We start from the raw sequence: 26159 nt of genomic DNA, 5'->3' as shown, positions 1-26159 counted from the left end.
TGTGGCACGCGAAGCGCTTGATGCTGCTATTTAAATGCAAATGTGAGGGGGCTCATTGAAGCCTCTCCCCGTAAATCCGCACAAAAGGAATACTTCCCACCCTCCAAGGAGGCGGCGGCGGCAGCCGCAGCTCTAGGGCCACCCGTGCAAATCGCGTTGGGCGCGGGGCCCGGAGTGATCGCTGCTGCAGCCCCGGCCCGCAGGGCCTACGGTAAAGGTCGGGTCCTTCCCAACCCGGTCCCGGGACGCCCGTCTGACCCTTAGGTGCTGCCTGGGAGAATGGGTTAAGTCACTGGCCAGCGCAGGTTGGCGCAACTTCCAAAGTACTAGTCAGTTCTCTCCGCATTCTCCTCTTGGATTCTGGCTGCTTAGCTCTCCTAAAAAGAGCGAGGTGTGGGGCGGGGCTCCTGAGGGAGGTGATCCCAGCACCTTGGAAAGCTCTAGGGATTTTGACCGGCAGCCCCTCCCCCACCGTCTGGCCTAGGTGTTCAGTCCCTTGCTGCTCATCAAATCGAAAATCTGGGGGTGGCACGGGGTGGGGGCTGCCCACCCAGGCTCCACTGCAGCAGGCTAAGGTGGAGACCCTGCCTGGACGGCGAGACCTTGTGCTCACAGCTCAGAGCCAGCCGTAGAGTGACAAAAAAGATAAAGTTGGTGAATGATAAAGACCGTATTTTCCACGCTTTGGGTGCGCGACCAGATGATGTAGAAAATGAGCTGAAATGGATTCAGCCTCCGAGCCTGTTGTGAGACAGCTGATTCCCCCATTTCGGGCCAGATGGCTGCCGAACACAGATTTGCATTCATTTTCGCTTAATATCGTCCAAAATAGCGGGGCAGCTGCATTTGTTGTCAAAAAGGTTTAAAACCCCCTTTCTTTCTGGGGCAGGATCGTTACCTTATGTGATGGGCTTATGGAACTTTTTCTCCTCCTCTTTAGTCAACAGTATCAGATTTAGAAGGATTTGTTTTTAAACCTTCTAATTTGGTAATCAGATTTAAATCGCCTTGGCGCGTGTAATCTGAATTAAAGATACTGTAAATGATTTTAAGCATGACACTTGCCTTAGCGCAAGGACGGGCACCTACAGCCCAGGCTGGACACTTTAGGAAGTATGCTACAAAGCAAGTATTGTATCCCTTTCCCAACTTCATCTCTGCCTAAAAAGGCACTTAGCATATTCTGTCATTGATGCTGGCCTTGTAGATCACCCTATGTGAGCCCCCAAGCCTTGGAACACACAGAGACAAAGCGTCTCTCAACCTCACCCTCCACCCATGGCCAACTTTATTCTGTGTTGTCTTTCCAGGAGAGAAGTGTTGCCTCTTGCATGAGGGTCTGCTGTGAGTGGAAAACGCCGGGCTTATTAGGAATACAGAAATTTTCTTTTAATTTATCGTGAGGAGTTTCCATACACTTTGATTTAAGGTTATTAACATTCTATAGACAGTGGCATTTTTAATATGTGGCGATCGCTTCTAAAGACTAATCTCATTACCCTCAAATAGTCATAAAATATGATTTTATTATACTTACGTATTTAATTAGACGACCGGCCCCGTAATGGATTTTGAGATGGGACTGGCGCAACAGCTTTGATAATTCACTTATCTTTGGCAATAGTCATTAACCCCCAACACCAGCAAAATAGATTGCTTTCCAGCACATCTTTTCTCTCACCCCTTCCAAGTAGCGTGTAGGGGCTCCCCAGATAACGTAAATCGGACTTCGATTTTCCCGATTAATTAAAATATTAACGTACACACGCCACCAATTCACAAAAAAAGGAAGAGCTACCCCAGGCCCGGCGGGTGGAGGCTGCCCTGCGACACTTGAGCCCAGAAACCTTTTCTTTTTCTTCTTCTTTTAAAACCAGAAGGGCCTTATTTCTTGTGGCAGGAAAGAGCCTGGGACATCTCCAGGTTGTCCCCTGGGCTTCTGTCCCGCGTCGCACAGATCTCCTTTGGGCGGGCCGGGCGCCTGGGAACCAAATCAGGGCCGCTGCCGGATTCCCAGCTGCCCTCCCGGTTCCTCGAAACCAGGTCGGGGAGCCGCACGGCGCGCTCACCCAGGCCGGGCGGCGCAGAGGGCAGGGTCCCTGGCGCCCAAGGCATCTGCTCTGCTTTTCAGGCGGTTGGAGCTGGGAGTTCTGGCCACCTCTCAGTTCGCGTAACAGGCTGGACACCAGCCCCGGGTCGCCGGAGAGGCAGAGCGCTCTTTCCGTCGGCCCAGAGAGGGCCCAGCCTTCTTTGTCACTGCCGCGCCCAAGGACAGGCTAGGGGCCTGAAACTCCTGTGGCCAACGGAGGGAGAGGGGGCATCTGAAGAAACCTGTTTCCGACGTGGACCCCGGCCCCACAATCAGCAGGCTCTGCCTGAGTAGAAAGCATGGGGCACCCAGCGGGGCTCAGATGTGGGCACACCGGCCCAGCAGCAGCCTTAGGTCTGCCTAGAAATCGAACTGAGCTGCGCCTCTTGCCCTGGTGGCGGCGGGGTGTGTGCAGCCACAGGAGGGGAACTAGACACCCTCTTCCCTTAGTCCGTTGTTGTCCCTCCCTTCCCTGAAATCCCCTCCCGCGCGCCCTTCCAGCCCCTTCCTGCTGTTCCCTTTGGGACGCCCCAGGGCCAGTGCTGCCCTGGCATTTATTGTATGCATGTGGGCGACTTGGGGCGCTCCTCCTCCGGCCCATGGTGTTTTGACTGTGTGGCAGGTCTTGTGGGCAGGTATAACGGGCCAAGCAGCACTTATGCACTGGCTGCGATCGTTTCTTTGCGAGATTTATTTGGGCGGGAGGTAACTTCCTCGGCTGCGGCTGGGCTTGAAGAGCCGTGGCGCGTGGCCGGGGGCGGTGGCGGCGCTCGGTGGCGCTCGGCGGCGGCGGGGCTCGCGGGGCTCGCGGGGCTCGGGCCGGCTCGCGGCGCCGTCAGGCAGTCAGTCGGCGAGCGCGGCGGCGGCGGCGGCGAGGGGCGCGGCGAGGGGCGGCCGCTCCCATATATGGCGCAGGCGCCGCCCCCCGACGTCACCCTCTGACAGCGCCGCTCCCGGGGGCTTCGAGTTTTGGCTCCCGGGAAAGGGTCCATTCCTCGGGGAGAGAGGGCTGAGTTTTGTGCGCCTCCGTCCGCTGCGCGCGCCGCTCCAGGCCCCGCCGCGCCCCGCCTGCGCCCGGGACTGCGCCGCGGCACTCACTGCCCCGTTTATTTGTCTTTGGAGCAGGCGGGCCGCGCCAGAAGCGGGCGATCCCGCAGTGTCCTGCAGCCGCGGACGCCGCCTGGCTAGGATGACACCACGTTGAGCGCGTCTGCAAACAACAACAACAACAAGCGCCGCCGCGGCCACCGCGTCCACCGCGCCCTGCTCCTCCGAAGCGCCGCGCCGCCGCCGGTGCAGCCCGCCCGCGTCTCCGGCCGTCCGCAGCGCCCGGCCGCCGGTGTATGCCGCGCCTGCCCGGGACGGGCTGAAGCCGGCGGCGGGCCGCACCGCAGGCGCCGAGCAGGGCCAGGGCGGCCAGGGCAGCCTCCTGCCGCCGAGCCCCGAGCGCCGCCGACCGCGGACGCGCTTTCGGCCGGGAGTCGCGGCCGCCGCCAGCAGTGTTCATGTTTGGGATTCAGGAGAATATTCCGCGCGGGGGGACGACCATGAAGGAGGAGCCGCTGGGCAGCGGCATGAACCCGGTGCGCTCGTGGATGCACACGGCGGGCGTGGTGGACGCCAACACGGCCGCCCAGAGGTACGTACCGGCCGCCCCCGCGCGCCCTGGCCCCGGCCCGGCCCGGCCCCCTCCTCCGGCCAGCGCCGCGCTGCTCACCGGGCCGCTGTCCCTTTCCTCCTGCAGCGGCGTGGGGCTGGCACGGGCGCACTTCGAGAAGCAGCCGCCTTCCAACCTCCGGAAATCCAATTTCTTCCACTTCGTGCTGGCGCTCTACGACAGGCAGGGGCAGCCGGTGGAGATCGAAAGGACCGCTTTTGTGGACTTTGTGGAGAAAGAGAAAGTAAGTGTACACTGGCGATCGCACCCTCCCTCTCCAGGAGTAGGGGGCAGTCGGTGCCGGCGCACCGGGTCCGAGTGCCCCCCTCGGCGGCGGGAGCGCTCTGCCCGGCGACCCCGCCGCCACGTGCGGTCGCACTGGCCCGGCCAAGGGCCGGGCAACTTCTCTGTGCCCTCGGACTCACTGGGGGCGAGGGGAACGCTGGGCTTGCAGCAGGAAAAGTGACATCACCGCGTAGCTGCGAGCCAGGAATCCTGCCTGCAGTCTGTGAGGCCGAGGGGCCTCGATCCTGGAGGGGGACCGAACGCGGTGACCGCGCCTGACGCGGCCACGCTAAATGCAATTATTTATCGTTGCTTTCAGGAGCCGAACAACGAGAAAACCAACAACGGCATTCACTATAAGCTGCAGCTACTGTACAGCAATGGTGAGTATGGCTGCCTACTGCCTGCCCTCTGGCCCTGTGCGCTGGCTCTCCCCGTGATGGTTCCAGGACATAAAGATTTTGAGATTAAAATGACATGGGTGTAAACACGAAATCTTCTCATGGCATAGAAGGAAAACAAAACATAAACGATCGATAAGTCGATGGCACTTCACATGATTAACCGGTGGGGCTTGAAGTAGAAAGTAAAAGGGGGATCGATAAGGGCTCCTGCAGAACATCACTTTTAAGTGACTTTTTTCAATTTTGCAAATTAATGTTAATTATTGAGATGGGGCAGCTCCGTAAGCCCAGCATAACTTACTTCCTGTGCACGGTTTAGAAAGAGAAGAACCCTCTAGAGGCGCTGGAAGGAGTTCGGACTCTTGTTTCCATAGGTGCATTCTCTTTTCGGAAAAATAAATGACCGTATGGGGCCAGAGCTGCACTCAGGCCTGCCTTCTGCCAGACAGACTTCTTACACCTTCAAATGCAAACCCTAAGAGTCCCGGAGACTCTTAATTAAGAAAAGAAAAATGTCAGAGGCTACTGGGGTTTTCTGTCTCCCTCTCAATTTTGTAGGGATTGCCTTAAAGCTTTGCTGTCCCGTGGAGGCAGTAGTCCCAGGCACTGGCTTGCTGAAGCCCTAGTGTCCCTCCTGAGGTTCAGGCTAAAATCTTGCTGAGAATTTGTCTGTTTCTTTTTCCCCCCGCCACAGGCGTCAGAACAGAGCAAGATCTCTATGTCCGCCTCATAGATTCAATGACCAAGCAGGTGAGAAAGTTTACGCCTCTGTATTCATTGTTTTTCCCTTACTGCTGAGCTGGGGTTGTCCTGGGGCTGAGAGAGCAGACTGACAAATGGATCTCCTGTATTTGTTTTTCATTTCGCTTCCTTGACATGCTAATGAGAATTCCATATTTATTGGAATAAATGGAGCGGTTGCTACAATAGTTTATGCTGTCATTAAAACAGGACATATATGCTTTATTAAATGACTTGCGATTGGAATCAAACTCTGTCTTAATTAATTATGGTAATTAATATTTGACAGAAATATTTCAAGACCCCCTTGTTTATTTTTAAACGTTTCTTTCTCTGCTTGGAGTGATTTCATTGATCCCTCCCCCCTGCAAAGACAGCTAACCCTGTCCCAAAGCTCATCGAGTTAAGCTCGATTAGTTATTTTCCCTCCTCCTTTCTAGTGTCATGGTCTAGTAACACGAGACGTGTATTTGGATTTAAAAGTTAAATGTGCTGGGGTGAAAAGTCACCTTGTTCTCCTCTAGTCCATCTTCACCTCTCAGCCCCCCATCTCCATAATTCAGAGTCTGAGCTCCAGGGGTCACCGAAACCCATCCACTGCTCTGCTCTCTCTCCCACCCTCTGTCATACCTTGTAAATAACATAATTACAAGCAGTTCCTTATTAAATTATTTAACCTGTCTTGGTCAACTTTTCTGATGATAACTATTGGCTATCAGTAATGTGATTAACTGCAGAAAAGCGCCTCATTGCTTTTGGATGGTCTTCAGTCTCTGGCTGCTAATGTTGTGCTGGGTGATGTGTTATTGTTTTAAGGACGTTGTTTCCATTTTCTTAAAATAGAGTGGTGGGTGTATGTATATAGAATTCCTAAATTAAACACACCCTGCACGGATTCCTTTAGAAGTTAGAGTATACTTGTAAGTTGCACTTCACATTTGAAATGAAAGTAGCCTTTTCATTTTTGATGCTAACTTTCAGAATTGTGAACCAGTTGGGAAAGAACCCCCCTCCAAACTTCCTGCAGTCTGGCACACATGCCTCCCATTCTCTGAGCACAATTTGCACATTTTATTTCTCTTTGAAAAAGTTTGTCCTTACCTAGGCAGCCAGAGCATGAGGTTTTAATGTCTGCAGCCACAGAGTTGTGTGGTTTTTCTCCTGGAGCAAAGATCTGGCAGGTAAACCTGTTTTTTTTTCTGACACAGACTGTGGTGTGCCCTTTTGCCAGCCTTGCACTGATTCACAGGAGCTCTGGAACTCGGCTGCTGTTTGTCAGGCGCCTTTTATTTCCTTTGTATGTCGGGCAGAAGGTTTTGCGAATCGCTGTAGTCTAATTAGGAGGGTTTTGCAGGCGCTGCTAAGTTTCTGTGCCTCACGTACGGGAGAAGCAGGAGGCTTCGTTTAAAGTACACTTTTATTGTTCATTTCGCCTAGTCTTTGCAGTGTACACGGTGCAGAAAACACAGGCATTTAATCTCCTCACTGACGGGGATAGGGGGAAAAAGTAAAGAAATAGCCCAGTAACTGATCAAAGAGTCAATGGCGCTGAACCGACAGTTTATGGATTTCTGTTTGTGCTACAAAATAAAAAATAAATCAAATATAAATACGGGGATCATCGGAGGACAAGCCATTCTTTCAGAAGTACTGGTGTCGCCAAGGCCGCTAGCCCAGCAGCCCCAGGCTGTTCGTTGGCCTGTGGTGACTCCCATCACTTCTGCGGTTCCGAGCGGGCCGAGCTCCAGGCCGCGGACCGAGGCTGGCGGAGACTCTTCCCTCTTCCCAGGAAGCCAGTCCCGGACGCCTAGCAGAAAGGGCTTTGTCCGCCTGGAAGTGCAGGAAAGTGCCGGAGGAGGTTGGAAGTAATTTCCAGAGGTGGGGGGGGGGGGCGGGAACTGGCGAGAGGGCAGCCCTCCCCCTCGGAGGAATTTTCTGCCCGGAACCTGCGGCTAGCGGCCCCCGCCTCCCGCCCCTCCCCCAGTGGCCTTTTCTCCTCTCCTTTGGGCGAGGCGGGCGGCGGCGAGGGCGGCCGAGCCGCGGCTCCCGGCGGTGGAGCGGGGCTGGGCGCCGGCGTGAGCGCACCTAGGGCTTCGCACCATCTGGCGGAGCCTCTGCTCAAAACCCACCCGAGCGTGCGCGCAGACACTGCCTTTTTACCCGAGAAAAATCATTGTTAGCACTTTGAAAATAAACACCAGATTGGCCATTAGCACTTTCTTCCCAAATATCATCGGGCGAGGAGCACGTGGCCGCGCGGGCAGGGGCGCCCCGGGCCCGGGCCCTCCTGCGGGCCACCGGCTCCCCGGCGTGGTGCGAACACGTGCAGCCGCTGTGCACGACTTCCCGCTGGTCGGGGACGCGGAGCCACAGAGCCCAAGCTGCCGGCCACCGCTCGGGCTCCGGGGGTCGGGGGTGGGGGGAGAGGCGCGGGCAGGGCGCAGGGCTGGAGGCTGGGGGCCCGGCCGGGGCACCACCTTATGGCGCGAGGAGGGCTGCTCCTGCGCCTCGCGACCTCTTGGCGTCTGTAGTCTCATTATATTGCGCTCGGCTTCCTCCGACGGAGCTATCCCGCCTTAGTGGAGACAATGGCCGGAGGATCCCGCTGGGCTGCGGTGGCCCAGACACCAGGAGCCCGGTGGGAGTCCGGTCGCCCTTGCAGGCTGCGCCCTGGTCTTGGCAGGCCCTGCCTCGCCCTTTCCGCAGCCCTCTGGAGCCCAGGCCGGGCGTGCGCCGGTGGGAAGAGCTCGGCAAGCGGGCTAGGAGAGGCCTCCGAGGCCTGGCCCCTCGCCTGGGGTAGTGAGGTGGGAGGGTGGCCTGTTGTGCCGGTTGTCTCCCCTCGGGGGCTGTGCACCTGCCACCCGCGAGGCCTGCAGTGCCCGTGGTGGTTTGGCGTCCAAGCCACAGGCTCTTCGTGACCCCTGCCTCTGCTTGTCCCCCACGCAGGCCATCGTTTATGAAGGCCAGGACAAGAACCCGGAGATGTGCCGCGTTCTGCTGACCCACGAGATCATGTGCAGGTGAGCCGTCCCCCCCTCACCCCCCTCCCACCCCCGCCCGGAGGCAGGCGGCCCCGGCGCCAGCCAAATCTACGCAGGCTATGCTTGCAGGCGCTGGCCACCCCACCCAACTGCGGGAGAGAGGGCATCCCTTGAAACCTAGTAGGCCAGAGGTCCCAGGCCCGGCCAGAGCAGCGTCCGACCTCATTTCCCCGTCAGTGATGATGATGGTCAGTTCAACCCGCTGCTCAGCCGAGCGGATTAATGTATTGGCTGTGCTGTGGCAATATAGTTAAAAAAGAAAGAGAGAAAGAAAACAGACCAGGGGATGCATCTGTCCTCGTGCGGGAGTCAGAGTTCACTGGGACTCATTTGACTACTTCCTTCTCCTATGCTCGCATCCTGAGACGTACAATTGTCTGTTATTGATAAAAAGGAAAGCCTTTTGTACTTATTACAGAGCTCGTGTATGTGAGAATTGGATTGTGATTCTGTCAGTTAACCTCTTCCCTAGAGCAGCGATGCATCGTTCATATTGTTGTTAGATAGCGTGCCGTTACTTGAGATCTCTGTCAGAAGAGCAATTTCCCACCTGTTTTTTTTCTAACTACCACAAGAGTTTCGCCCCTACATGGCGAATAAAAACGCATCATTGACTTTGTATGTGTGGCATGTGAAATATAGTTGCAAGGAATAATAAGGAAAGGTTGTGCAGGTTTGCAGCCTACAGTAGCAGGCCGCGTACTCTGAGGGGCATACTCTCCTCGGCTATGGTGCCTGTTGCCTGAATGCCACTTCTGAGCAGAGGTATTGTTACAGCACCAATATACAAAAGCTGACTTTTTCTCATATCAGGTAATAAATATAAATTACAACCAATAAAGTGGAATTTCTTTATTATCCACTTCTGCATGTACAGCAATTAACATAGAAAGCGCACAGATGTGATTTAAGCTCTAAGTGGAAGACTGTAGACTTTCTTTAATCACTTTAGCTGTCAGCTTTAAAAGGCTTTATATACTTTGCCTACCATATGGTGTTAATTTAGCTAATTTAGACATGTAACCATTATACAAGTATGCTTTTTTAAAATGCGAGAAGCATAACATTTTTGTTTCTTTTCTGCTTTAATTAAAGTTTCAATAACAGAGTTAAGGTGGGCTTAAAGAAGCGACAATAGACATTTGTGATAGATTGATGCATGCTTTTGTGCTTATAATTAATAAGTGCCCCAAAGAAATATTGGGTAGAGGTGGCATCTTGCATCTTTTCCAGAAATAACAGCTTGACAATTGGAGGTAAACAAAAGCTAAAGCTGTGAAAAGTTATTCCCCAGCCTCCAGCCTTTTCTCCTCAGTTCATTGCAAAGACAAACACCAACAGCATGTTTTCTGCATTTTAGCATCATAATTTGTATAGGAGCTCTGGCTACCCTGCTAGTATTAATAGATGTGTTTAACTCTGCTCCTTCTGGCAGAAAGTTACAACATAAGTTTAGCTGAAGAGCGTGTGAACTCACTAGGTTGAAATTTGTCAGGCTGCCTAAGTGGGAAAACTATTTTCTTGACTCCTACCGCTTCATTGTCAGACTTTGAAAAAAAAAAAATTACAAGTCGGACAGAGGAAGCTGAGACGAATACTAAAAGCCATGTTTACAATTGCCCCACAGCCGGTGCTGCGACAAGAAGAGCTGTGGTAACAGAAACGAGACGCCCTCGGACCCTGTAATCATTGACAGGTAAGGATGACTTCTTTATTTCCAAAACAAAATGGTAGCAACCAGCAACCCACTCTGCCTTGCTCGGGCCCCAGTGGCTCCTGAGCTTGGAGGCTGGTGTGGGGCTCATCTTGTGCACTGCACCATTTGTCCGCGTGTGTTATCATGCACAGGTGGGTTGACGTGGAAACCCGGTGGCTCGCTCTGTGGGGATTCAGTAATTGCTTGCGAGTTGTCAAGGGAAGCAGTTTCATCTGCCACTGCTCTCACTGTGAGGAGCACTTTATGCCTAGAGAGTCTCTGGCTTTAAACCCAGAGATATGTCATAAAATGCTTTCTGCTAATTTGTTAACAAGTATCTCATTTTTTTTTTGCATTATATATATATATATATATATTAACCTCGAATGGTCGTTGAAGTTGAAGGTTGGGTGGTGGTGTTCTTGCAATCATCGCCCAGTGGTAGAATGAATTTAATCTGCTCTCAATTAGTTGCAAAATGTCTCCTCATTTTTTTCCAATTGTGGCTGTCGTTTTATGTCAAGTAGCAAATATGTAACTAACAAACCAAAGTTGTTATAATTGAAACTAATTACACATGCTGGTTACATTTCCAACATTAATTTCCATAGATTAACTGTATGCATTCTTCAGGTTTGCTATCCCTCATCTCACCGTTTATCATGTTCCTTGGGCAGCGTGGCATCCTTTTCAGATACCAATCATTAGTCCTAATGGTGCTAATGTGCACTTGGCATTGCCTTAGTGGAAACAACAAAAACAGTGCCACCCTCCCCTCCTGACTCACCCAGGCTATTCTGAGGAGGAGAGGAGATTTCTTTCTTCCCAACAATGGGGAGCAGCAAGGGGCCCAGTGTGTGATTGACTGCAGATTTTGAAATTGGTACCGAAATCGAATAAATGTTAGACGTGTATATATGACACCAGTTTTGTGAGGCAGAGGGTTAGACTGTTTTGAAGAGGGGTTGAGTTTCAGCAGCTTTCATTACAAAGTTATCTTTTGATCGTGAACTTTGCTGTCCAGGGTCTGAAAAATTAAACCCGGAAAACCCCACGAGTTAAGCCTAAAGAAGTCTGCGGCACCGGTGGGGAGCATTGCTAATGTTTAACTAGCTGGAATAGCTGTTTGCTTAGTGGAGAATGTTCGGTATCTGACAGAAGGGACAGCTCTCTTATTAGTAATCAAATAGGGCTGACCAGTTGTGGCCGTCACTCAGGCAGTTGAGAACAAGTTCAATGCTTTACGAAACTGGAGCTACAGAAATCAATGTAATTATATTTGTTTCGGTGTTGTGGCTATGGAAGTCATACAGCTCTGGGTTGTTGTTTAAGATGGAACTCATTTTATTTTATTTTATTTTATTTTGAGTGGGTTAAAAGTATGCCGAACAGCCATTGGAATCTTGTCTGAGTGAAAGATGCTTGAAAAGCAGCCCATATTAGTCTTTAGTGCAAGATTGTGAAAATGCTTCACCTCTCCGCTTGGAGATTTCAAATGTGGTTTGGTTTTAAATCATGACTTTAAAAAAAAAAAACTATGCCATGATGGTGGGAAGGCCATGTTGGTTTGACTCACATTTTAGACACTGATTTCCCCTTCAAAAGCACTTTGGGTTTGTTCAGTGTTCAATCACTTATTGAACATTGATAGTGAATAACATCCAGGACTCAGTTTTTAATCACAGGATGGGTGGTAGTGCTTTTCTCCAATATACAAAATTTGCTCTTTAATTCTTTTCTGAGGGGGGGGGTGTGTTTCTTATATTTGTTTAACTAAAATATATGCAAAGACCACTCATACCTTTATAACCTAAGGGAAGTATGTGATCATTGATATTCTAGAAGCACAAGAGGAAGGGAAAAATGTAAAAACATTTGGTTAATGGGTTTACCATGTTTATTTGAATAAGGAGAATTGAAGCTCCATTTATGCTTGGCATAAATGCTTTGGAGGTCTTAATTATTGATGAAAAATCTGCTCTGCTTCTAAATTCAAAGATATGACAATTTTATAGGAATTTTAATCACCTTCCATGTTAGGGATTTTAAGGTAAGGATAGTTTTATGTACTGACAAATACAGTGTACATTTTTAGCATTCTTAAGAGAGCTGTCACTTGTAATGACAAAGTGCTATTAGCATTTTGTTGCTTGCTGTAAATCCCTGTGAACTGATTGTGGTATTGGCACTATCTCCAGTTTGAGGCACATTTCTAGGAGAGGAAAAACTGAATTTAGTGTTTGTTAGGACAGCTTGTGTTAATCAAAGAGAGAAGCCCATCTTCAGCAGGCCATCTCTTTGGAGCAATGTGGTCATTTGCAACAGAGATGTGTCTCAATTTTATAATGACAATCATTTCTGTGGGGTGTGGATTGCCTCTGAAAATTAGTTGCTCCTGTTGAGTTTTTAGCCTGGGTTTCCTCTTGAGTATTGCAGAATAAAATGTCCCATCAGATCGGTGAGTTTACCAGTCCCCACCAGCCCTGTCCTCACTTGGTTAGTTGGCTTAAGAATTCTATACAGTGTGCTTCACCAGCTCCTTATGGCCTTTGGATACATTTAGCAGGTTCTGACCAGATAAAGCATATTTGTCCTGAGGATATAAACCAATAATTCCAACCTGAATTGAGATCAATGGACCCACATTTGCTCCAACCCACACCAAGCCCTTCCACACGTAGAAACTGCTTTGTGTGTTATGAGAACAGGGAAGTAAGCTCCCTGCTCTGGCAGGGTAATCACATTCTATAGGCCCTGATGCCTTAAATCAATTAATTACACAATTTAGTTTAGTTATCTTTCAGAAGTATTAGATACTTACAAATGGCATGGAAGACACTTCAGAGTAGGGGGGGCAGTGAGGATGTCTCCCATTAGAAATCTTTTCATTTATTGTGAAGCTTTTCCTTATGTGGACTGTTTTCTCCCACATAAAACACTGTTGGAGAAACAATTTTTTATAGTTCTATGTATTTGAAATAACATAATAGCAACTTACCAATTCGAGAAGGAATATAATACTGTATAGGTATGGCCTGTAAGAGACAACCACAGGAACATGTATCTGCATACAATGAATTGACCTACAACAAGCCAGATGCAAGGGAGGCCTACCTCCTCATAACACACACACACACACACACACACACACACACACACGCACGCACGCACGCACGCACGCACGCACGCATGCATAGCCAAGGCACCTCACATATGCAAGTGTGTGTATGCAAATGCGTACACATTCACATATACATGCCTGAATTTTTATGGTATTGCTGAGGAGGAAGGGAGTATTCTTTTCCTCATGAAATAATGTTTTCTGGGAAAACACAAAAGCAGATGGTCTTCATTAGGAACACCCATTGTCCACATATCCCAGATATGAGCAGATAAATCTCTCCTGTTTCTCACCCGTACATTCCAAGGGCTGCAAGTGATTACAGGATGTCGGCGTAGCTGCTAAACCAAAACCACACTTGGGCTCACATTATTCGCCTGTGCCATCCGGGTCTGTTTCCTCAGGAGCTCTGGAAATGCCTGGGGAAGGCACATCACTTTACCCTCCCCTTCCACACTCAGCGTGGGGAGCACTGAAGCACAGGGTCCAACTGTTGCAGCCTGTGGAGGACTCGGGAGCAGGGCAATGCGGCTGCCCACTTGGGCTGGCTGCACACTATGGGCTGTGTGCAACTGAGAGCATGCTCTGCGGGGCGGTTCCAGATGGCACTGTCTCTGGCGTCCTGCTCGCTGGCATCTCTGCAGCAGGCAGTGCCCCCTCCCCAATAAATCTGGCATTAGTCTATAGAGTTTGGGAGACTTATCATTCCAAGTCTGTCCTACTTTCTTGTCTGGGAGCCAGACATCTGTTTATCCTATTTTCTTTCATACAGAGTTTGGAATGGCTGTAGTTTTTCTTTTTTTGGGGGGGGGGGTGCATGAAGTTTTGTCATATTTAACAGCTGTTACAGAATTTCAGCCCTGTGGGCTCTGAAAATACTTTTCAGCTGACCTCAGATTTTTATACATAATTGACATTGGGTTGTAGAAAAACATTATTTGCTTAACCTCTCATTGTCTGCGATTTCACACCGTCTCTTGTCCGAGGGTGTAAGTACCAGAGATTTTTAGCTCAGTGCTTCCTCTCAGCCCTCCAAAGCCTTGCTTTGATTCATTTGTGTGTTTTAAGTTTACACCTTTAAAGTGATTGCAGAATGGTAGTCCAAAAGGACTGGAGGTTTTCTCTTTCTTTTTTCCTTCCCTTCTCTCTCTCTCTCTCTCTCTCTCTCTCTCTCTCTCTCTCTCTCTCTCCCCTCTCTCCTCTCTCTCCTCTCTCTCCTCTCTCTCCTTTTTTTTAGTCAACAGTGTTTCCTTTCACTTCCTGTCACAAAGGTCAAAGAGAGCCGACCTTTGCTGGCAGTCCTGCCTGCTGAATTATTCATGGGATTGACTTTTTGTCAGCACACACAGTTGTGCTCTGGGACAATTTATTCATTTACCTCATTTAAAGCTCCTTTCTGCACCTGTTCAAGTATTAATATCATGTAATTTGGGCCTAATGCCGATTTTGCTGAACACTCATTATATTTTTTATTAGCTATATTTCCAAACGATTATGTATGATTATTACCAAGCCTTACAAACAGCACCGGGTTATTCCCTAGCCCCTTACATCTTCCTGTCAGGTTGTTTTCAGAAGCAGGGTGGATAAACATTTGACCAGTCCCGATGTTTTTATTCCCTACTCCATATCCAGGCAGCGAACTTAAAGCCCCCTCCCTCATGGCCTTGCACGAGCGTGATTAAATCCAACTCGGCGAAGCTGTACAAATGCCAGCGTTTATAAGGTCACCGCTTTTGTTAAAAATGCTATGTAAATGAGGATCTGCAAAAAGGGACATTAAATAAAATTAAATTCATTGTCTTCTTTAATGTCATTTACATTTTGGCTAAGCCTCGGCCTGTCAAGGAGGATTTTAAAAATAATTTTAATTACACATCATTTAGAGAACCCAAGGTTTTCTATTCAGTAGCATTTGGATAACCTGCAAAATGGAGACCTGTTTGATAACTTCTGAGATGATGGATTGTCATTCTGTATGCATAATACAGCAAGGACAGCATAGTTTGCTGTTAATTTTCCCTTCTCAGTTTTCTTGAAAGTGAATATAATTATCATCAAACAGGCCTTGAAACCCTGGAGTCCTCCTCTTGGCCTTGGCTGGGAAGCTGAGGCACTCTTTGGTTCTGGGTCTGTTTTAATACATGGAGACTTCAGAGAAGGAAAATATTGGCTAGATATTTGGCAATATTAAAATGCACTTTGCATGAATGGAGTGGCTACAAAGACTCTGATTCTGGTTGGCACGAGCCCCATTTGGCTCAGCCAGACTCAGGTGTGAATGGCTGTTTTATTCCCTGGTATGCCAATGGAGAGAGGCAAAAAGTTCACCACGTTCATTCATCCCTTAATATTGTTTTTTATAAACTCCTGAAAATGAACAGAAGAGGAAGAGCAGCTTAACTGAGTCACTGTGTCTCTCTGTCATTTAGATAGGACGGCACCAGGAACAGTGCCCACTCTGTGTGCATGCTTTTGTGCTCACCACCCTGCTACGACTATGCATCAGGCATGGCACATCTTTGTATAAGCCGATGGTGTGTGTCACAGTGAGGAGGGTTTCAGGGCCAGCATCAGGTCCAGGGTTTACGTCTCTGCTCTAGGCTGAGGAGGCCTGTAGAGATTTATGGATGCCTGGTCTGGCTGGGTAAGGCCTACAGTGTGACCAGGCCAGGCCAGTAGAGAGCTGGGTTGGAAAACAAGCCACAGGCCCACAATGACTTCCGCAGCACTCCTAACCAGCTCAGCTTCTCATCAGCTCTTTCAAGAGCTGAAGCTGTGTGGTGCTGCCTGTTAGGGGCAGGCAGCGGCAAGCAGTCCGTTGCTATGAAAATGCAGGGCTGGAGGGAGGGGCTGGAAGCAGGGCTGTCAGAAGCTATACTCCAGGAGGGATGTTGACGCAGACCATCCCGCGCCTCTGCGGCAGCTTATCAGGTGAAGAGCAAAGATATAGCCAGTGCCTGTAATCGTGTTAGGATGGCATGGACGAATTGGATTACCGTATGGAAAGCCGTCCAAACTCAGAGTTCTGTTACGCATGCTTACAGGAAGCAAATAATTACGCTCTGTGCACCAGAAGATAATTGGGGCTGGCCAGAGGCCTTGTCGTGACGCTGGAGAACGCAGGAGAAGCTGGCCTCCTGGAAGCATGTGGGGCGCACACAGGGAGGAGGAGGGCGATCTTCCCCAGATATAGGTGGCTCAAGTTGATGCTATAATTTTCGGTTACTTTTCAAAGATGGTGAATAATTTATCAGAATTCAAACTCACAGTAGCAACGGGAGGCATGTTGGAGGAGATAAAAATTCCAGGCTCTAATGATGGAGATTGTCGTGGCAGACAGGAAGTGATTGACAAGTGGGGGTACAGGAAGTGAGAACTGGAGGAGCTTAACCTGCACTTGGCAGAGCTGCCTTAGCTTGCGCTCCGAGAAAATGAAAACCATTCACCCGTCCGCTCCCGACTGCTCGCCAGAACACACGCGCCTCTTGTTTGTTTATCTTAGTAGCAAATCTCTCCAAAACGTTTGTGGTTAAAACTCTATATAATGAGACATTATGCTGGCATTATGAATGCTTTAAAATAAAAATATGGCTATCATTTAGAAAAAATAAGTGGAGGGATTTTTATGGGTTAAGGGTTTTCTTGTTGTATTTTATAAGCTGCTTGGACTTGGGAGTAACTAATGTTCATTGCATCCTCAAAGCTCGAGAACACTTTCTAAAATGCTTTATTCAGAAAACAGCCCGTCACATCTGTCAAAACTGTAAATGCTATAAATTTGCCGAGCAGTTGGATGAAGAACACTGTGTGTAGGCACACACAGGGGACTCTGACTTTAGTTGCTTTTGCATCACTAACTTCTCATGCCCTTAAAAAAAAAAAAAAGAAAAGAAAAGAAAAAGAAAAAACCCCTCAAACCTGTCTATCTGCAATCCCTTCACTGAATGTTACTCAGTTAGAAAATGCTCAAAATCTAGGAGGGGCTCCGTGTCTATGGGTAGTGAGCATCCCCTGAAAGCAGCAGGCCATACTGAGCGCCTTCCCGGTAATTCACTAGGAAATGAGTTTACCATGTGCAGAAAGGAAGGGGCTCGGGTGGTGGTGTTGCAGGACACAGAGCCCAGGCCCCACTAGCGGAAGAAGTCGGCTCCAGTGTGTCTCTGCTGGAAGACTCAGGAGCTGTTGCACATCTGGGAGGAGGCCTCCTTTGCCCTGACAGGCAGCTCTAGCCTGCCCCACCTCTACCCCTGATCCCCCACCCCCTGCTTGTAATTCCCAGCTCTTTCTGTTAGAAGAGAGCACTGAGGGCAGAGTGCCATGTTAAAGTGACCCAACCAAACACAACTTTGGCAGTGTTCAAGGGTCTCAAAACATTTGGTGAATTTACAAAGGAGTGTGGGGGGACCATCCTTGACTTTGGAGCCTGACCCTATTGTATCGGATTCTATGAGGGCACAATGCTTCCTTTTCTGGAGTTTTTTACCAAATTGTAGACAGATGTACAGAGTGGATGCTCTAGACTCTCTAAAGACAGGTCATGCCTGAGTCTGGTCAGGGCCATCCGTGGGTGACGCATGTGCAGCACCAGCCTGAGATTTGATTACAGGCCCAAAAGGATGGCCCACCTTCCTCAGGAGTACAGGTGGCATGGGCCAGTAGGTCATCCAGCTTTGACAGAGGATAGGGCCTGCCATTAGGAACAAGATGACTATAGCCCAGTGGAGAGGGTACCCCTTCTAGCCAGCTCAACTTGATCTTTCTGGTTCTGGAGTCAGAAATGGTCTCTGCCCTGGTTTGAGGAAAAGCTTCCTTCTTGAGCATCCTTGCCGAGACCCTCCATGCCATAGGTAGAATAGGCAGGGTTTAAGTACTGTTCCGACAGGTAAGGCAGATAGGTATTTGTGCCAAGTCCTCACCATTCAGAACCCTATACCCAGCTCTGTAGAATGCCACCCGCAGGCAGGCAGGAGGGGAGACTGGGCATTGCCTAGGGAAGCAGAGGTCACAAGGCAGGGACTTTGGGGCTGCCTAACGTGTGCTGCCTGTCTATGCATCCAGACTGTTTTCCAGATCCATTTTAGGCTGATAGAAAACTGAAGGCATAAGTTTCTTTACTATTTCCCCCTTGGCCCTAAGCTCCCAGTGTGAAGATTTTGCACTGGGTATAGGACACTGGTTATAATTCAACTAACGTTGATACGTATTAACTAAAGTTCCCAGATGGCTGGAGGGCTCACTGGGTGTCCTGCACCCTGTGGAGTTTGACAAATATCTAATGGCATGTATTTCCCGTCATGTATCTTGCAGTAGAGTATCCCTGTCCTGGCCTCTGACCCCAGCATCCCACTCTGTGCCCCTTTCCATTTCCAAACCCATGGCACTTGCCTATTTGTCCCAGGATCCCTGCCCTTTCAGGGATGCCACAGGTAGGGTCGTAATAAACATGCAGGCTTTGCAGACCAGCTGCCTCCAGGAGCGGCAGGCCCTGACGTTTTCCTACTGTCTTTTCATAACACACTGCTAACTCTTTTGGGAAGCTTTTGGTCTTCCCTCCTGCCCCCTTTTAAAGTTCTTCCTTCCTTTCTTCCCTTTCAGTCTTGATGCTTTGGTGTTTAGTCCTTCATTCCCGAGCTTATGTGCTGCATGTCAGGGTTGGAAGTTGTTTGCTGGGCTCTTGTGGCCTTTGCAAGCTGCGTGTCCCACTTGTCCCCCCCCCCCCCAAGTTCTTGGCTCCTTTACAAAAAGTTAAAACATTCTAACTTTATATTAAGCATTTATTGAAGTGGTATAGTTCAATTTCACTTATTAGGGTTTTATTTCCTAAATAATACTGTTTGGAATATTTAAATCATGTAGGTCATAAAAGGAGAATGATTAAATTATTGGAAAAGCAACCCTGCTGCCCCATGGCATAAAAACGGGATGAATTCAGCATTTGGTGTAGTTGTTGGCTTTTTTGGTTTAATAAATTAAACTACAAATTTTCCTAATTGCCAAACAAAATGTTAGGCCGGCTTTAGCCATTGCTGACAGTAAAACAGAACATAAAGCCTGCTGAGAGTTATATGTGGTATTTAATACGAGACAGAGTAATGCTTGGGCTTTTACGGTTAAGTATGAATTCACACTCACAGCATTTGTTTCACATTAGGAAAGGTTTGTAAATCAGATCAGTGTGCTGGGATGGGGTGGCTGGGTGGCCTCCCTTCTTGATATTTGGTTGTTGGACATGTGGCCAGAGATGGATCCCCATCTACTTCCACATTCTCAGTGAAGCGATAAGCCCCATGACACCCGGAAGATTGGGTCAGGAAACAAGTTGGGGATTGGATTGGATGAGCGGTGTGTCCCTACCATGAGAGGTCACTGGTCTGAGCTGGTCACTGGGCAGCAGCCATCAGTTACCCAGACATTGGCTGCTGTGGGTCCCCGGCCAGGGGAGGCCCCAGGGAGGCAAGCAGGACCTGGGAGAGTGCTTTACGGGGAGCAGCAGTCACTGCCATTTATTAAACGTGACAAGCGGGCTCTAAATATAACGGTCCTTTCCCCAAAGATCCTTACTTGGAACAAATAATGAGCCATGCAAGTTACTACATAGCCAGGATCCCGTCCACAGCTGGGCCTTTGTGTGGTTCAGAAGCAGACCCTGCCCTCACCCACTCCCCAATTGAAGGACAGATTCTCTCTCCCTCCATCTGACCATCAGGGCTCTTGTCTGGAACACTTGTCTTGCCTCTCCGGGAGCCTGGCTTGCTGGTCACAATTGCTAGAAAAGCTTAACATGAAAACATGCTTGTCTTGGTTCAGAATATTCTGACACACATGCATGTCCTCTAGTTTGAAAATACTCCTTTGATGCTGCCAGGCCTAAATGTAGGCATAACAACGAAAACACGCTACGGGTAGTTGTGAGACCAGCCGTGAGAAGTGTGCTTGCTGAGTTCCGGGTGTCTGTCCTGAATAGTGGTCATGGCCTATGTTTGCTAAGACCTAGGATAACTATCCCCAGCAATTAGAGCATCCAGACCCCTTTCCAGCACCAAACTCATTTGTTCCCATTTATTAGGCTGTGCACAGTAACTAATTTACATTGTTTCAGAGTTATGTGTTATGGTAATTTATTGCGTGTGCGGGGGTCACACAGAGGTGACCAGTCCCAGGGCAGATCCCTGTAAGGCGAGGAGGGAGAACCCAGAAGGAGAAGCAAGGAAGGCAAGGGGCCTGTGATTTTAAACTGGCTACAGTCTTTTTAATCACATTTTGATTTATTCCCTGTGACGTGTCTGGCTTTACTCTTATTCTCTGTTTTTTTTTTTTTTTTTTAACAAATCAGAGCTGAAAACAGGACTTTTTTTTTTTGTTTTTAAAGGAAATGGTAGCGATACATTTTAACGAGTGGAGACTTTTACTAATGTCCTGAATAAAATATTTGCCAGAGGCCTCCACTAAATGTAAAAGCACTCCGCAGAGGAAACAATGTCGTCACCGTTCCCACCTCATCATAGCAGGTTTCGTTATCAAGTTGAGGAAAAAGGCTTGTTTAGGCGAAAATAATGATCATAAATAGAGCTGTACAGTGGGGCTCAAGGCAGCAGTGACAGAGCCTGCTATCAGGACCTGCAATTCCAAGGAAATATGAGTGTTCTGATCCAGGGAAGCAGTAATTATCTTTTTGTGAAGAATGTACAATGGTGTCGGATGATGAATTGATCGCAGATTGGAAGCGTGGTTCAACTGTCATGTTACAGAGATAAGAGAGAGCCGCGGGATTGCTCATCGCCTTTGCTAGTTCACAGCCAGCCAGTTTATTAGCACAAATCCCAAATGTTTAGTAAACTCATTAGGTCCCATCTAATGCTAATTTATCATCATAGATGGAACCCTAGCAGTGAGGCCGGAGGACAGTACGGAATCCATGTGATTTACAGAGCTTCCTGATCAATCACTTTCTCGGCGCTGACCATTTTTCTTCAAATGCTTTAAAGGGGCCTGAGTGAGCCGTGGGATCACACCATTCCAATCGGTCAGGGTTCTTAGAGTTATCTTCCCAAGGATGCTTATCTGAAAGGTTAGGCAATCCTATACAGACTGATGTGAGGAGCAGCCAGGCTGGGTCTAGGATCAGTGTGCTGCCTTACCTCCACCCCCTGCCCTCTCCTCCCTCCCCTCCTTCCCCTCCCCTCCTTCCCCCTCTCCAGTCCTCTCCTCCTATCTTTCCTTTTCCTTTTACAATCTGGTCACAGAGTCGAATTCAAAGAATTTCCTTGCAAAATCAGTTTACCAAGAAATGCATCATGGTACATAAATGTCAAGTGCAGTTTATTCTAAACTTCAGACAGTGTTTTTCTTTTAAAAAATCAAGCTTTAAATGCCCAGTTCTCCTGACATTTTCGTACATATTCTATAGTGTTTTCGAAGAGGATAATAACCTTTGCTTGATCCCAGGCAACAGCTGCAAAGATAATGAAATTCTTATGATATTTCACCAGGTAAAATGTGAATTGCAGAAGAAAAGCTATTGAATTTTTATGGATCTTAATCGCATAAAATGAGATTCATGGGGCATACGTATAACTATACTCGGTGGACCAGCTGGCTGCAGTTGCAGCGAGGATTCACCGCGTGGTGTGAGGGGCGCTCCAGCCTCCACGAAGAAATGCTCCCCAAACGCTGCCTTCAGCTTGCCCTAAGAGTGATAATGAAATATGACAGAAATTTCCTTGTGCTGGATCAGTGGCGAGCGAGGCCCTCCACCACCAATATTAATTCATCTGACTTATGCTCCAGTCTTGATTTACCTTATGATTAAAAACTTCTGCAGGTCTGCTCAGCAATTGAGATCAGATCTCATCTGCAGCCCAGTGGTATTGATCCCTATTTAACATCAAGGCTCAGAATTGATTGGCATTGATTAACAATAAAAATGCTCTCCTCCATGTCCAGCCGCCAAGCCAGCATTCTGAGAGGAGGACGCTGTGTCGTCCCCCTCATTGACCAATCTGAAAAGAGGAACTGCCCCACCCGCAAGTAAACAATATATTTTAATGTTATTGTAGCTGGATGCTGGACCGACACTGCAAATTGATTTTATTCTTGTTGTATGAGATAAATATCTTTAATAAAATTCTCATTTTATTTAGGATTTTACAGGAATAACTTGATTACTCAAATAGTGGTATTTTTCTTTTCCCATGGTGTAAAAAAAAATGGATTAAAACATAAAGGCTATAATAATGTAATACTAGAGACAAAATGTTAATCAACTTTGAAACTGTGCACAGGATGGATGAGTTTAGGGAGATATTTCACGTGTGGAGACAGCAGGGACCCCAGAAGACAACTGGTATTACAGAGTGGTTTACCCTTCCAGCTAGGGCTGTGTGTCTGGAAGGGCACATGACTGCCATGTGCTTGAAGGCTAGTTCCTCTGCAGATCGGCTCAAGAACATATGGTTCCAGAGAGCTCAGCCTAGCAGAGCTACACAACAGGAGCAAACCCAGCTACCTCCACAACAAGACTGGGCCTTGGTTTCTGTTTTGTTTTCTCTGCCTCCTGTAGATGTGGCCTGAGAAAAGGAATCTCTAGAAATTCTTTTAATTAATAGCAGAGATTTAAAAAGTGAACAGAGGAAGATAGATTAGCAAAGTCTTGCACACTCTAACTTCTGATGTGCTTTCTGGGGAACTGTCTTGTTCCCAAGTCCAGCTGGTAACCCCTAGCAACCCACTAGCGCGCATCCTTAGCATCCAAGTGCACTGGAGGCCTGGTCCAGCTGAAAGGAATTATCCAATCTCTAACATCCAGAAGTTTACAGTTATATAATGATGGAGAAAACCACAAATCCCAGGGGATGTCAAATTTTAGAGATACTTTTAAAATGAAATTATCCAGCCAAGCCTCTAAGACAACCTTCTTGTGCTTAAGACAATAACTACAGTCTGGGATTAATTTCTTTTTTTGTGATAGGGCAAATCCAATTTGCTTCTTTAACTGTTGATTAAGGAATCAGTCCTACAAGGCTGTCCCCTGGAATTATTTGCTGTTTATTTGTCTGTGGAGAGCTTCTGGAATCCCCTCCAACTGGGAAGGCCAGGTCAGGCATGGCTGTAATGAAGAGCTGCCTGGAGGTTCCAGATGCTCTGACTGGCCTTGTTTGTGTGTAAGAAATAGTTGGCTCTTTAAGCGGCCACTTCCTATCATGCCAGCAAAGCAGTGCAGAGAGGAGGACCCAAATCCGTCTTCTCTGCAGCCTTTCTTTTGCACTCTAGAGGGAAACACCCATTAGGAAGCAATAAATAAGTAAATACCTTAAATTAGAATGTATCTCACTTCAAGATGCTCTGAATTATTGTCACTGTGTGATCTGGTATCAGGAAAACCAAGGTGTCTGGCTCCTCTTCTGCACAGGACATATCTTTCCTCCCACTGGCTTAGATGATATAATAAGAGGGGCCTATTCTGTTCACCTAAAACCAAATGTGAGTACCGAATGTAGTATGCCTTTGATTTTGTTTAAATCCGAGAATTCACCAGTGATTTGTAAACAGATGTGTAACAGTTACAAGAACTGAACACTATCTTCATCCCTGAATGTACCTTCGTATGGGAGGCTAGCCTCACTTTCTACAAATCGTCCCAGGCCCTGTGTGACCTGCTTTGTTGGTTGGTTTCTGCCTGCTCTCTGGGTGCTCATGACTATCATCGCAGTATGAAGGGTCAGACACATGGCATTGGTGTTTGGGGAAAGTGTGTCCCGGGGTTTTTTCCCTGTTTGATTTTGTCTTTATGTGCGGAGAGCCATTTTCCCCCTGTATCAGAATAAAATCTGATTTTTGGTTTGAAAGTTGGGAAGGAAGTTTTTTTTTTTTTTTTTTTCCCCTGGAGCATCTTCCGTTGCTATCCAGGAAGAAGACATACATACACAGTGTCAAGAGACTACTGAGTGTCCCCAGGCAGGGCTGCCCTGAAGGGGAGAGGGTTCTAAGTCCACTCAGAATCTTCGGTGATATATCTGAATGCTTACATATGAGTTTTAGGTTTGTTAAAAATTGTAGTAGAAAAATGAAAGAAAAAAGATGTAGGTGAAAAACAGTGTATCAGAATTCGTGTTGGCCAAGTGTGTGTGGTTCCTAAACTAGGGAGTTGGACTTCCCAAGGTGCCTCTCTGCTGGCTACAGGGACACCAGGGCTTGGGCCACTGGTGTAGAGCTTGAACCTTAACTTTCTTATTTGTAGTTTCTGTCCTTGACTCACTGCCAGGACCGCCCTGGGTTATACTGTGAAAGAATCCCACATGTACCTTCCTCTGAGCACTAGGCCCCTGGAGAGAGCCCTGCTCTGCCATCCTTTTCTCTCCCCACTTTCTTCTCCTTGCTTTTATGACCACCATCATCAGATGTCTGCAAGGCTGTCCTTGCCACGCTCTGTGAACAGCCTTACCGATATGGCCCAGGAAGCTGTGGCCTGGGAGACCTTGTTCCTGTACTCACTTATGTCCCCACTTCAGAGCCTGTTCTCATAGTGAGTTTCTTGGAAGCAAGGAGTGACCCCGTGTTGAGCCTTAGGTGGGATAGCTGGGCTGCTTCTCTGAGAACTCTGTGCCTCCAAGCCCTGTCTGTGGCCAGAGGTAGAGCAGAGAGGAGTGTCTTCCCTAGCCTATGTCCTTATGTACTGATGCCTTCTGTTTCTAAGCAAAGGCTTGCAGCAGTCACCTGTCCCCCACCCTGTCCCTTCACAGCTATATCTTGCTGAGCACCCCAGAAGATGCTTTGGTGCCTGGAACTTGGTACCTGCCACAGGCTGTTTAGTGATGATGTTTGTTAGCTTAACTTCTCAGGTAAAATGCTTTTTTTTTTCTTAATTTAAAATACAAATATTTCCTATGGTTTGTGACCAAGTTTCCACAAGGCATGTGGGGAGCAGGCAGCCTTCTTCCCTCACTAATTCCTGGGACCTGAGAAGCTCTGAAAGGGTCTTACCCAGGAAGGTAGCCTCGTGTGGATGGGACCTGGGGCAGTTCAAGTCTCCATGGGGACCCTGGAGATGCTGGTTATTTCATCCAGGGAGGAGAAGCCATGGGTGGTCCACAGCAGCTATGTGACAGTTGCAAGTCTGAGACCGTCATGCCTGAATGTTCAGACTCCTTGAAAGCTCTGGGTTGCCCCTTGGATAGACAGGTGGCCCTGGGTGGGAAGAGTTCCAGGATTCTAGGCTAAGGAGTGAGGGCATGGCTACTTCTTCTTGGCCAGTCTCCACTTCCTAGTAGGTGTAAGAGGAAGCCAGATATGGGAGCCCACCATTGAGATCCTATTGTAATCCATGCTAGAGGTCATAGGGTGATCACAGCTCACAGTTGTTGAGGTTCTTTCTAAGAGCTGTCTGCACAGCTGAGTCTGTAATTATTGCCATCCTCTCCTATTTGGGGCATTAAGAAGCTTGTCTGAGACTAGTCATCTGGGAAGGACTGCAGCTGGGATTTGAACCCAGGCTGCTGGGGCCTTTTATTCATTTGCCCCTTTATGCTAGGGCCCTTGGTGGCCAGTAGGCTCTTTGGTTGGCTCATGGTAAGCCCTGGTGAGTACTTTTCTCTCTTGACTTTCAGGAAATGCTGGTGAGGTTTCACACTGTAGGACCTGGGCCTTGAGGAGAAGGCTTCTTGTGATGTACAGGTGTGACATGCACCCTGTGTAGAATGCTGGGGTGTCTGTGTGGTGGGCAGGTGGTTTACGTAAGTGAGGCCATGGTGTGCCCATGGTGTGGCCTTGTGGATCATCTGCCCTGGAACACGTATGTCTCTGTGAGAGTTGGGCTGGAGCTCTTGAGAGCTGTGATCTCGGAAAGGAGATTGGGAATACTGGATATGGTGATGCATGCCTGTAATCCCAGTGCTTGGGAGGAGGAAATAGGAGGATCAGGAGTTTAAGGTCATCCCCAACCCATAAGGAGTTCAAGTCTAGCCTAGGATGTATATGATACCCTGTCTTAAAAACAAAAGCACAAAAGAGATTAAGAATATTCTGGAGCCAGGTGGTGGTGGCGGCAGCACACACCTGTAATCCCAGCAGTCGGGAAGCAGAGCCAGGAAGATCTCTGTGAGTTTGAGGCCAGCCTGCTCTACAGAG

General features: G+C 48.5%; 1 protein-coding gene across 9 annotated transcripts in view; it reads left to right on the top strand.

Annotated features, from left to right (window-relative positions):
* The first annotated feature begins 3015 nt into the window (after positions 1-3015).
* Ebf3 (EBF transcription factor 3) overlaps positions 3016-26159 on the top strand; it is a 119437-nt gene continuing 96293 nt past the window's right edge. For 6 of the 9 annotated variants that reach the window (XM_036197990.1, XM_036197957.1, XM_036197999.1 and 3 more), the window contains exons 1-6: positions 3378-3728; positions 3834-3990; positions 4351-4414; positions 5130-5185; positions 8123-8196; positions 9845-9913. In XM_036197990.1, the coding sequence (XP_036053883.1) occupies positions 3595-3728; positions 3834-3990; positions 4351-4414; positions 5130-5185; positions 8123-8196; positions 9845-9913 (554 nt within the window). In that variant the 5' untranslated portion in view covers positions 3378-3594. Of the gene's footprint in view, positions 3729-3833; positions 3991-4350; positions 4415-5129; positions 5186-8122; positions 8197-9844; positions 9914-26159 lie in introns of all 9 variants that reach the window. The other 3 variants (XM_036197965.1, XM_036197981.1, XM_036198005.1) reach the window with 3 other exon arrangements.

The sequence above is a fragment of the Onychomys torridus genome, chromosome 1 (assembly GCF_903995425.1).
Source record: "Onychomys torridus chromosome 1, mOncTor1.1, whole genome shotgun sequence".
In the NCBI taxonomy this organism is placed as follows: domain Eukaryota; kingdom Metazoa; phylum Chordata; class Mammalia; order Rodentia; family Cricetidae; genus Onychomys; species Onychomys torridus.
This window is presented reverse-complemented; position numbering and strand designations above follow the sequence as displayed.